The 12,246-nt window shown below is 47.8% G+C and overlaps 1 protein-coding gene across 4 annotated transcripts in view; it reads right to left on the bottom strand.

Moving 5' to 3' along the window:
- Positions 1-12,246, bottom strand: part of KANSL1 (KAT8 regulatory NSL complex subunit 1) — a 77,111-nt gene that overhangs the window by 8,471 nt on the left and 56,394 nt on the right. For all 4 annotated transcript variants that reach the window (XM_077190760.1, XM_077190761.1, XM_077190762.1 and 1 more), the window contains 4 exons: positions 10,648-10,752; positions 7,092-7,207; positions 5,553-5,742; positions 2,530-2,695 (listed from right to left, as the gene is read on the bottom strand). In XM_077190760.1, the coding sequence (XP_077046875.1) occupies positions 2,530-2,695; positions 5,553-5,742; positions 7,092-7,207; positions 10,648-10,752 (577 nt within the window). The remainder of the gene's footprint in view (positions 1-2,529; positions 2,696-5,552; positions 5,743-7,091; positions 7,208-10,647; positions 10,753-12,246) is intronic.

Below are 12,246 nucleotides of genomic sequence, written 5' to 3' on the forward strand. Positions count from 1 at the left end.
TCTGGGCTGCAAGAGAGAAATTCAGCCTAAATCCTCAATTTGAAGTCAAGCCAGAAGCCAACCAGGCACTGCAGCATGTAAATCTGCCTGATGTGGCACCTCAACCATGAGAAATTGTGTGTGACCACACCTGAGAAGCCCCAAGGGCAGGAGGAACTCCTGGCTGGTAGCTGGACCCCTGTCCAGTATTTCCCTCCCAATTTCAGAGACTGGGAAGCCCCAGCAGATCCAGGCAGGCAAAGGGGATGGAGCTGGGGGGGACTTGGCTCCCTGGAGAAAGCCAGGACAGCTTCATTCCGGGTACCTTGGTGGTTAAAGCTGTCAGCCAGCCCCTTGCTAAGAAGGGCAGTGACAGGGTGATGGCAGCTCTTTGGCCATCACTGCTGGCTTGTGGGGACACGTCCCAAAAAACAGAGAGGGGCCAGGCCAGTCCTTCAGGGATGCTGCCATCCACTGGAGTGGCCAGACTTGGGGAAAATGGCCTCTGCTCTCTGCTCATCATTTGCTTTCTCCTCCCAGCTGACATCCCACGCCATCTGGGGAAGGAGGGGGCAGGTTGAAGGGAGGGGGAGCAGGCCAGGACAAAACGCTGCCAGCAGGAAGGGAGTTCTCTGCTGGTTTGGCAGCAGTGCCACCATCCCTCCTCCCCCTGCTCCTCGGGAAGCAGTGCAGGGCTCCCAGGGACCAGCAGATGGCAACCACAGTGAGCCCAGCGCTCATCCTCCCTCCAAGGTTATTACATCATCCAAAAATTCCCAGCGAGAAATCAAACCAGAAAAAAAAAAACAAAAAAAAAACCGAAAAACCCCACACCACCCTGGAAGGAAGGGGACAAAGGGGACAAAGCTCTGGTGGAGCACAGGGGTTAAAGGCCTTGCTGGCTGGGTCCTGCTTGCCAGGGAATAAGTGAATAAATGATCTTTTTCTCCTGCAGTGCCTGGCAGTTTTGCCCTTGGCAAACGGCTCTGGAGATCCCGGCTGGCACCCAGAGCCGGCTCAAAGTGAAAGTCAGCACATGCTCACAGCTGTGCCCTGGCCACAGGAACCCTGAGTGTGCCCTGCACACACAGCAGCCCCAGCAGCACCCTGGGTTCACCCCACAGGTGTGCACAGAGACACCTCAGAGCACACCAGCAGCACAGGCACTGCCATTTCCCCACCTGAACACGTTACCTGGCTTTTCTCTAGGACAGGAATCACCCCCATCCCAAAAATCAACCCTGGCCAACTGCTTTAAGCATTAGTGAATAAATAAAGTTCACCAGTACTGGAAAATGGGTATTCCTGCACAGGTGTTTACACCAATTAGTTTTAAATTCAAAGTTTTTGATCTCATGCAGCCAGAACTGATCTTCTACCCTGTGAGGCAGCTGCAGGGAGCTCTGAAAATGGGAAGAATATGGGATAATTTGCCTGGTGCCTCTGCTGCAACAGCACCCAACAGGTTGTCTCCCCATATCCCAGGATATTTGATTTAGCACTACAGAGGATCACAAGTGCTGTGAAATCAGAAAATGAATTCCTGCTTCAGGAGTTCATTAAGTTCCTTGAGCACTCCTGATCAGAGCTGTGTCTTTGGGAGGGGAGGGATCTAGCTAAAAATAGCACCAATTTACTATTTTAGTCTGGTTTAAATATAGTGCTAATGAAAGAGGCCACACTAATTGCTCCCAGACACCCCCTGCATTTCCTACTGTCACAAAAAGTTTGTGAAAAGCTGGAATTTAAACCCAAGCACACACATGAGCCCAGACCAAGCAGCTGACACCTCCATGGGAGGCCAGGCCACACACCTTCCTGCCAGTGTGAGAATCCCAGAATGGCTGGGGCAGGGACACCTTCCACTGTCCCAGCTGGCTCCAAGCCCCATCCAGCCTGGCCTTGGGCACTTCCAAGGATGGGGCAGCCACAATTTCACACCCCAAGCAGCCATGAACTCCCACCAAGGCAAGGAACCACTGTGATCCACGCACTTCCCAACTCTCCTGATACAAGCACAGTTGAAGAAGACTCTGGAAACTACTCCTCTCTTGGGAAAAGTCCCTACACATGGAATTTGTGAATAGCCCATGGTCAGGGCTGGTTAATTATTCCTCTCTTAGTGCTGATTAACCCTGAAGCTGTAACACAGGAAATTGAGTGTCCTAACAGGAACATCCCTTCTTGCTGTGCCCAGCGAACCATGGAAGATCATTTTCAATTCCTCACGAGGTCAAAAGGATTTCCTGCGATGAACCAACCCACAAATCATTTTATACAGATGGACAAACTCATGGAAGCAAATATTCCCCAAGTGGTTTAGAGCCCCAGAGGCAGGTCCCAGGAAGGACTCCCAGGCACTGCTTGGCTTTCCTGCTGTGAGGCCGCAGGTTGAGATTCCCAAAACTCAACAGAGCCCAGGGTGTGACATTCACCCAGCCCCTCCTGCTCCAGTCAAGGCCCCCATCCCAACTCCAGCTGCAGATGACCAGGTCTGGCTGTACCCCAGCAGATCTGCACCTCCCCAGAGGCAGCAGGCGCCGTGCTCACCATCTGGGAATGACAGGACAGGGTGGATGCAGGAGTCCAGCTGCGAGAGGCGCTCCAGCAGGGGGGCGTCGTACTGGATCTCCAGCGTGCTGGGGCTGCGGGTACCGCACAGGGCACACGAGGGGTTCACGTCGCAGCTGCAGCGCGCCAGGCTGCCACGCTGGGCCTGAGGGGACACAGGGACACGTCACTGCCAGCCCAGGGACACGCCACGGCCCCTGGGACAGCTCATGGGAGACGCCCGAAAAGCGGCTTTAATGTTTGAATGTTCCTTCTGCATGTATGTAAAAATACATACTGTATGCGTACATAAAATGGCTAAAATCAAACTGCATTTTACAGATTATAGCTACATTTGATTATCAATAAATATGTAATAAATTCATTTTATTTCTACAGAATTTATTATTAAATAGCTGTTATGTGACATTTAAAAATATTGTTAAAATTATTTATAATATTAAATAGCTGTTATGTGACATTTAAAAATATTGTTAAAATTATACTTATTATGCATAATATATATAGTATATTCAATATTCTATATATTCAATATTAATTATATAGTATATTCAATATTAATTATATTCAATAGTATGTAATATATATAGTACATTCAATATATAGTATAGTCAATATTAATTATATAGTTATTCAATATTAATTCTATATATGTTATATATATATATAATTTCTATATATATGCACACATACACACCCTTTTTTTTCTCTTGTACAGAATTTATATATATATATAGATAATATAATTAATATAGGTAATTTTTATATAGATAGATAATTTTTTATATATATATATGTATGTATGTACACACACACACCCCCTTTTTTTCTCTACCTTGTACAGAACGTGTTAATTTAGTCTGGCCTCACGAGAGGATGCTTTCACTTTGCATAAACACAACTGAAAACTACGACTTACCAGCACAGACAGTTTAACAGCTGCTAAATTTGACTAAAAGTGTTTAATTTTATCTAGGTTGAAACCTCATTTATAAAAACCATGAGGCAGCAGAATTCTGCTGTCAGAGAAGGGGCAAAGAAGCCATTTTTAGTTGCAGTGGGTCAGAGCCATCATTATATGCCAGGAGCTGACACTTGCAGGGACATCTACAGAGTGACAAAGGTGGTTCTCAACCTCGTTCCTTAAACCAGGAGAGAGTCACAATTCACAGATTTATAGACTTGATACAGACTTCATTTGTGTGAAACCACTGCAAGCAGACACACAACTGGATATAAACTCCATGCAGAGAAAACAATCCCTGCTTCCCCACCAAAATGGAAGAATGGATCAAACCGGATGCTGCAGAAGCCTGTTCTGAGTCAGAATTATTCAAATAATTTCCATGAATGACTTGAAGGATGGGAGAAAATATCCACAGCAAATAACACTACAATGGGAAGGGCTGCTTGAAGCAAAGAGCTGGAAACCCACTCCTGGTTACAAAGTTCAGAGAAATTATCTAAAATAAATCAAATGTAATTCATTGAGGGCAAATGCAAGAAGCAAATGCAGTGCCCAGAGAAGAGGAGGAAGGGGAAACTGAGCAGTTATGGTGCTACCTCTGGAAGTTCTGCCCAGAGGATGTGGAGGTTGTGATGGATCCAAAAATGAGCATGAATCAGCAGTGCTGTACCACTGCTGGGAACTAATTAATTAATAAAAAATAATAAAGATTAAGCCCACAGGGCTTTCTAACCAGGATGGCTGTGCAAGGAGAGAGGCAATCCTGCCACTCTGCCCATGTGTGAGCTGAAGGGCTGCCCCCAGCTTTGGGCACAAAATCCCATCAATGTGTGCACTGAATTGTGAGGAAAACAATAAAAACATTGCAAGATCAAAACCTCCACAATGCAGGTGGCAAAGTTCAATCCACAGCCACTTTCTGCTGGGCAGGGGAGTGGAGGCAACTGGACATGGTATTTCTGGAGCACGACTTGGCCATGACTCAGCTGTCTCTGGAATGACTGGAGGAGGGCTCAGAAATCCCCTGCTCTCTGCTCCTTTCATCCCTTGGAACTGCTCTTCTGAACCATCTCTGATTACCAAATGCATTTGATGACAACAACAAAGATCTAACACAGAATTTACAGCCAATTCTTCAAGCACTGAGCGTACAAGGCAGCATCCACCAAGAGAATGTTCAGCAACTTCCAAATCACTGAAGATCTTGCAAGTAATCACTGCAGAGCTCTCCCAGAAATACCCCAGATAAAACTGCAGATAAGTGATCAGTTAGAGCTGACTCAACTGAGGAAGAATCTATTTTGCTCAGAAAAATGCTGGTTTTGGAGCTTCTCTTTAAAACATCCGCAGAGTGAAAACCCCCCAGCCCTTGTGGGAAAGTTAGACTTGAAACACTTTGTCTCAAAGGTAAGTGGATTTTTGCCATTATGGTTCTGCATGGACAAATAAAGATCCTTATTTCCTTCATTTCTCACTATTTTCCCTCCAACTGACAAGTTTATGGTATTCCTAAGAGAAAATAAAAAGAATTAAACATGGCCCTTCCTCATGCAGGCAATAAACCACATTTCCATTGAATGAATTCTGCATTAGGGAGAGGAGTATAAAAAACAGTAATAAAGAAAACAAAACAGGAAGAGACAGGGCATTCATCCCACGTATGCCTGGGCAAACAGCTGTGGTTTTCCCTTGAGGAGAAGCAGAGAGTTCCTGGGCTTTGCTAATTCCTGTCTCAGAGTTAAGGTTTCCTGATCCTTGACTTCTCAGGGCTTCTTTCTCCTGCTCAGACTGTGCCACACTGACCTACCTGGCCTTGAGTTCACCTCAGGTTGGCTGGCTTAAGAAAACTCACGAGTTCAGCATCTTCCCTCCCCAGTGACAGCAAAGAAAAATCTTCCAACCTGTTACAACTTCTCCTTCATTTCTCCTTTTTGTTTTTCCAACAGCCTTTACAGCCTTGCTGTCCTGCTCTTCCCTTCCTGTTGTTTTCTCAATCTTTACAAGAAATATAAGAGCAGAAAACACCTCGACTGACCTTTTTGGAAAGGGGCATGATGGTGCTGGGTCGGACGAGGCGCCGCTTCTTGCAGCTGAGGACGGGGCGGGTGCGAGCGGCCACGCACGTCCCGTCCGCGGGGACCAGGGACAGGCGCTGCCTCTTGTGGAGCAGCTCCTCGGCTTCCTGGCCATCTCCCTGAGCGTGTTCTGCCAGGCCAGGCTGCAGACTGCCCCACAAGAGAGGAGAACAGGAAAACTCCAGTTATTCGTGCGGCACTACCAGCAGGTTCGTGGTTTGCACCTGAGTGAAGGCTCCACGCTGAGTTTAGAGCTCTGCAGTTCATGGCACAACAGGTTTTATTAAACCAACTCCATTTTTTGCTTTTACTTCAGTCACCTTCCACTCTCCCATGACTGAACCTTTGACCAAATCCCTTTGGAAGCTCTGAACAAAAAAGCAGCACTGAAAGCCACAGAGAAAAAGCCACTCTAGACCTGAACAGCTTTAACCCTAGAATTCAGCTTCCTCCAGAATGAGAGTTTGGGCAATCCTTAGACAAGAGGTTTTCTGAGTCTAAATGCCAGAGAACATATAATTTTATAGAAAAAATATTTAGCCCCGATGTAAACTTGGTTCTGATGGGTATTTGAGATCTCTACCTGTGCCAGCTCCCAGCAGTGACCCCAGAAAGGGGCAGAGTTAACATCAACCTCTCCGAGGCACAAAGGCTGCAGCAGCCCTGGCATCAATGCCCCGTGCCCCGAGCAGATCCCAGCGCAGCAGCACCTCATCTACAGAACCTTTTCATGTCTCTTCTGCAAGTGTTTCATTTCTAAAAATGCAAAACATTAAAGCCCTGTGGTCTAAGGCTGTGCAGTTCAAAGGCTACAGGGATACAAAGGGCTCTGTTACAGCCTGCAGTGTTCCAGCTGCAGCCATGGGCTCCTTGATCTGCTCGCATTACATCGGTGCAGGATCCATCCCTCCCTCCCTCCCTCCTTCCCTTTTCCCCTCTCTTTTTCCCTGCCTCCTCAAGGCACTGAACAAGTGCAACGTTTTTCAAGGGTTTTCAAGTAGTTCAACCCTGTAGCATCAAGGAATGTCTTTCACTTGTTTTCATTTACCCATTTCAAGACTTTGTCAACAAAAGCAGCCTGGAGAAATTAAGAATTTAGGAAGTTTTACTCCCCAAATCAACAGGATTCCTCCATAACTCCAATAAAGTGGGTCAGTGGTTACAGATAATTCTGTGAGCAGGGCATTAGTACCTTTGAATCACACAATTTGCAGATGTATTAAAACTACTCATAGTTTTGCCCATGCTCAGTGCACAGCTGCCTGCAGGGCTTGTTCATGTAAACACAGCTCAGTTTAATTCCATTTTCAGCAAAACAATGCAGCAGAAAACCTCAAGCAAGCAATCTCCTCCAAAATGTTTCCAGGCATGATCTACTACTGTACTTTTTTGAAAAAAGACACCATCTGTACCATTACCAACCCAGTTACAGCCTGGTTTCCAATGGGACATTGCAAAGATCATAAAAGCAAACTCTTCCAGAATATCCAAGAGCTTACGTGTTAATAACTCCATTGACAGGTCTTGGTGCTCCACAGGGCTTGGTGGGATGGGATTCAGGAGTATTTGCAGCAGAAATTCCCAAGCTTTCTAGGGGCTGGGATCCAGACACACTCTAAGGAAGGGTGAGAAAAATAGAAATAAATAAAAGCTTCTTAAATAGCCACAATTAGTATAACTGGGTTCTGGTTGAGGATTCTGCACTGTAGCCATGGATTTCCACACAGGACTTCAAAGCAGGGTTCAGAAGTCACTGTATGAACAGGAGAGCAGGGACATAAGGAGATCTTAGGGACAGCAAGAGGATGGATACATGGCAGCTCTTTCATTCCAAGATCCAAAGGACTTTAATTCCCCTCAGGCAACCAGGAGCATGAAAGGCTGAGGGCTTTAAGGAGATTTTAGCATTTTGTCTCCATGGTGCAAACAAGTTCATCACCACCTGTAAACCTCCGCAGTCTCTCCTGCAGTTTGGTTTCTGTTCTGAGCCATGTGGTTGAAAGCTCCTGCTGAAGCACTTTGGGGGAAAACAGGGAGGGAGGGAGTGGGGAACTGACTTGCAAAACTGAATTTGCATTTTAACTTACTACCTGTGCAAACAGAGTCCAAACAGCATTTTAGGGAGTGTTTTAAATGAGTGTGAACCCAGGCTGTGGGGCTGGGATGGGAGCAGGGCGAGTCTGCAACACGGAAAGTGCTGCATAAACACAAAGCTGGAAACACCTTCTTGGTAGAGCAAAGTGAGTAAAAATTGAGTTAAAAACACTGCGCTCCCCAATCCCTTCTGCCTGAGGTCTGAAACACAAACCCCCTGGCTCTGCAGGGAGCAGCAGGATTGTCACCGAGCCTCCAAGGACACACTGGCTTTGTACCTCCCACCAGTGACATTCCTGCTCCCCACCCTGCAGCCCAGCAGTGTGTCCATACCTCTGGCATTCACCACCTTCAGCCCCTCCCATGCAGCCCCGTTTGTGGTGTCAGACATGCTCCTCCCTGGGGTTAAACTTTATTTCTTCCTTTGTGTGGAAGTTCCTACACTCCCTGCCCTGTCTCTCGCTGGGGTTCCCCCTTTGAGCACACACAGTGGTGATGTGGTTCAAGTGCCAAGAAAAAAGGCAAAAGCAGAGCTCTGACACCACACAGATGGTCAGCCAAGCCCCCTGCTTGGCCCTGACTCCATCCCAAACCCATCTGCATTGTGGTGATTAAATCTTCCCAGCAAACACCCCCCAACTCAATAAACAACAAGCCCAGGCCGTGGCACTGCTGGATTAACGGTTTCCAGAAGAGGAGACACCTGAGTCACCCGGGGAAGGGCCATCTTCAACAACTCAGACAACTTCTGCCTGGGCCTGTTTGAGGAACTTTGCAGGGGTTTTTACACTTCTGCTAAAAGAGATGTTTCTCCTACGGGGGAGCAAAGACAGGATGAGACCAACTCTGCAAAGACAGGATGAGACCAACCCAGAGAGACGGAGGAGCGAGATCAGCTCACACCTGAGCCATCAGGTAAGCTCAGCAGCCCAGCCAGGTGAAGTCATGCAGGAGCTGAGCACTTTCCCTCTGCTTTCCAGAGGCTTGGCAAGGCTGAGCCTCCATGTGACACCCGCCAGAGGCAGCCCTGGTGCAGCAGGGCGGGTACTCGTGACTCACAAGCTCTTTTGAAATCCTTTATTTTCTTCTACAGAAAGGGTCTTAAATGAGGAACTTCTTCTCCAAGAGTTTGCTCTGTCTTGGTGGTTCAAGATAGGAACAGAGGGACTCAGCTTCCTGTGGAGAAGCTGGAAAGCATCAATCCAACGTGTATTTATCAGGAGCAGCCCAGGCTCCCTTTATCACCCTGGGATGGGTGTACCCAACACACGAGCAGAGCCAACACCTCCTGCACTCTCACTCTCGTGTCAGCTCCTTGTGCACCTCCCTCCCAAGGCTGTGCTGTCCTCCAGGGCTGCCTGGGATCCAGAGCAGCATCCACAGCACCAGGATCACACCCCTGCTCCTGACTGAGCTCTTCTATGTGCTTTGGGTCTGGAAGTCCAGATCCTTTGGATCCCTGAGAATCTTGGGGGGGTGTGGAAGATTCAATTGTAGTACATCTGCTGTTGCACGTCAGGGCAGCAAAGCAGCTGTGTGCAGACAGGTCATGAGACAACACCAGGAATGTCCCCTGTATTCCCAAAAATCCCTAACAGAAGCAGGCAGGTTCAGACCTCCACCCTAGCACTAGAAATATTTAATTAGGGGGCAATATCAAGTGCAGCCCCTCACTAGACAAGCAATCCAAGGAACCAAAATCAACAGCCAAGTAATGTCTTCAGGGCTTCATGTCATTTCCATCTTCAGACAAAAATATTTATTCACCTACTGAGCTTCCATTTCCCAGAAGATATTCCCAGGCCTTATTTGCAAAGCCCTTCCCTCCACTGGTGATAGGATTAGTTCCTCTGGGGATTATCAGCCCCATCCCACGTAGGAAGCCGATGCCCAAGGACACGGATCCGAGGCACTCACGAGAGGAGGAGATCCAGGGGAGCTGGGCATGAGACAGGAGATGGATTCCTGCCTCTGCTCCACGCTACAGATGTGTCTCTAACTCTGCCAGTTTGGGGGGAAAGGGCCTGGAGGGGGCCAAAATGATAAGCACCTCTCCAGGAAAGGCCCAAGAGATCCCTTTCCAGTAAGAGCCCTCAGTCTCTGGGTAATCTCTGGCTCGAGCAGATCAGGGCTCTGACTCAACAGCCTGCCCTAATGAGCAGCCCTAATTAAGCACAAAGCCAGGGGCTGGGTGCCGGAGGCGGCGGTTCCAGGGGTGACACTTCCAGCAGTGTCACAGAGAAGCTGGGAGTGTGGAGTGATGGGGGAGTCCCTGTGCAAGGGGAATAAACACCCTTTCCTTCCTAAAAATCACACAGGGCTGCAGGAGTGGCCACAACAAAGTGCCAAGTAGAACCTGCCCAAGTTTCAGGGACCACCCTTCTCCTCCTGCTCCACCACAACTTGCAAACCCTCCATTTTAATGCATTGATGCATCCCCCAGGATCCAAAGCAATCACAGGCAGGATGAACAGTATGATCAAGCCTTCAGTCTGTGCCCTACATTTCTGCATTAAATAATAAATACCTGGCACTCTGCATAGTTTCCAGTGCATCTCACTGCAATCATTAGTGCCCTTTCCAAGGGGGAATGCTCAGATGCTCAGGCAGATATTAAATAGCCACATCTTTAGCAGCCTTTGCTAATCACGCTGCTCTCAGTTTGAGGTACTTTTTTTGCTGGAGGGAAGGGATTAGTTAGGATTTTAAAGCTTCACAAAATGCTAATGCATATTACAAAGGTACCCCCAGGAACTCTGTTCCAAAAGGTGTTTAAATCCTATTGTTTATTAACCCCAAAACAAGGCAGGAGGGGGTGAGCTCAGACCAAGATCAGTGATTCCCAGCAAGGAGCTGCTCCACGAGGCCAGTGCCATGGATTGAGCATCCCTGTGCCCCACAGCTGGAGGGATGAGCCTTCCCTCCCCAGACTGGAGCAGTGAGCCCCACACTGGCACTTACCAGGCGCTCAGCCCCAGGCTCCAGCCTGACTTCAGCCCTAACAGGACGGGAGGAATCATCTGCTGCAGGGTCAGGGGGCGAAGCTTCACCAAGAACTATCAGCCCCTGCAAGAGAGGAACAGGAATGAGCTGCAGATCCTTTGGTGTCCACAGGGAAACTGCACCCCCACACCCCCAGTGCTGAATTCCTTCCCACCACGGCCTCCAGACCCGATGCCAAACCCAATCCCTGCTGCCTGCCTTCCCCTGACACCTCAGCTGAACAGCTCCCAGCCTGTGCCCAGCCTGCCCTCCTCCCCACGTGCCAGCCAGGCCACAGCAGCTGCCCTCGTCCTGCCACCACAGCCAAGCAAACAATTCTGAGCTGGTGATGAAAATGTACCAACTTGTTCCTCTGAGCAGACTTCCCCCTGCCCCCCCCAGAAGTGATATTTACAAAAATTCAGAAAGGAAAGAAAGATATTGCTATAAACTTAGTGGGACAAAGCACAGTGGCTGAGCACTGTTTTATCAGGTTTAACATATGCTCTTCTGCTCCTGTTTAACTGAAGCTTAACCTAAAGGCAGGACTGCTCTGCTCTCAGAACAACACAAAGTGAAATAAAATCATTGTAATTATGCATATTCTGGGCTGTATTATAACAAAGCAGGGCAAAATGTGCAAGGGATCAGGGAGTTGATGGAACCTAGAGGCCACAAACACAGCCCAGGACAAGGACAAGCCCCAGTGAGCAGCATCTGGTCAAACAGGGAACTGTGATGGGGCTGCTCAGATCAAGAACAGGCAGATCAGTCACGTGAAAACAATTCTGGGGGTTGCACAGTGTGTCACAGCAAAGTGAGCCTGGAGGGAACCTGGGCACGTTATCTGCAGGGAGGACAGAACCACAAGGCTTCCCTGCTATTTTTAAGTGCCTGCAAACAGGGTATTCTACAACCAGCTCTGAGCTCCCTGATTTGGTGTTTTCCTCCACTTCTCACCAGGCTCCGACTGAGCTGATCTGAATGTGCTGAGAGCACAGTTCCTGCTGAGACTCCCAGGCAGCAGTTTACCCTCAAAACACAGGGTTATTTTTGACTGCCTCGTCCTTCCCTTGCTTTGATCTGACACAGCAATGTGTCTTTCTTGAAGGGTACACTGGGATGTAAACTCCAACACATAATGGTAATTAAACTAAAAAAGAATGAAATCAAATTTCTTTGAACTTTAGAACTTGTAGAACTCTGAATTCCTGCAGCAGCTACATTTTAACCTCCTTATGGCCCAATAAGCTGGAGTTAAGTAATATTGATAGAAAAAACAAGGTGTTTCCAAATTCTTTAACTGTTTTCCTTGTACAATTTGAAGCCAAATCCATTCCAACAGGCTGGTGTGTTACTGAAACACAGGGCTGTTTCTCTAGTCTCCTATTCTTGTTCCAAGCCCTTTTAAGACGGTCTCTAGTTTTTCATTGGTGCAAACAGAATCTGTTTTACAACCATCCCAGAGCTCAATGACATCAAGATAACAACAGCTGGGTGCAAGAATAATCTCCAGCAAGCCCCATCAGAGATGGGGTATGTGATACTCATGGTTCTGATTTTTTTCTTCTTCAGGCA

The sequence above is a fragment of the Agelaius phoeniceus genome, chromosome 26 (assembly GCF_051311805.1).
Source record: "Agelaius phoeniceus isolate bAgePho1 chromosome 26, bAgePho1.hap1, whole genome shotgun sequence".
NCBI lineage: Eukaryota > Metazoa > Chordata > Aves > Passeriformes > Icteridae > Agelaius > Agelaius phoeniceus.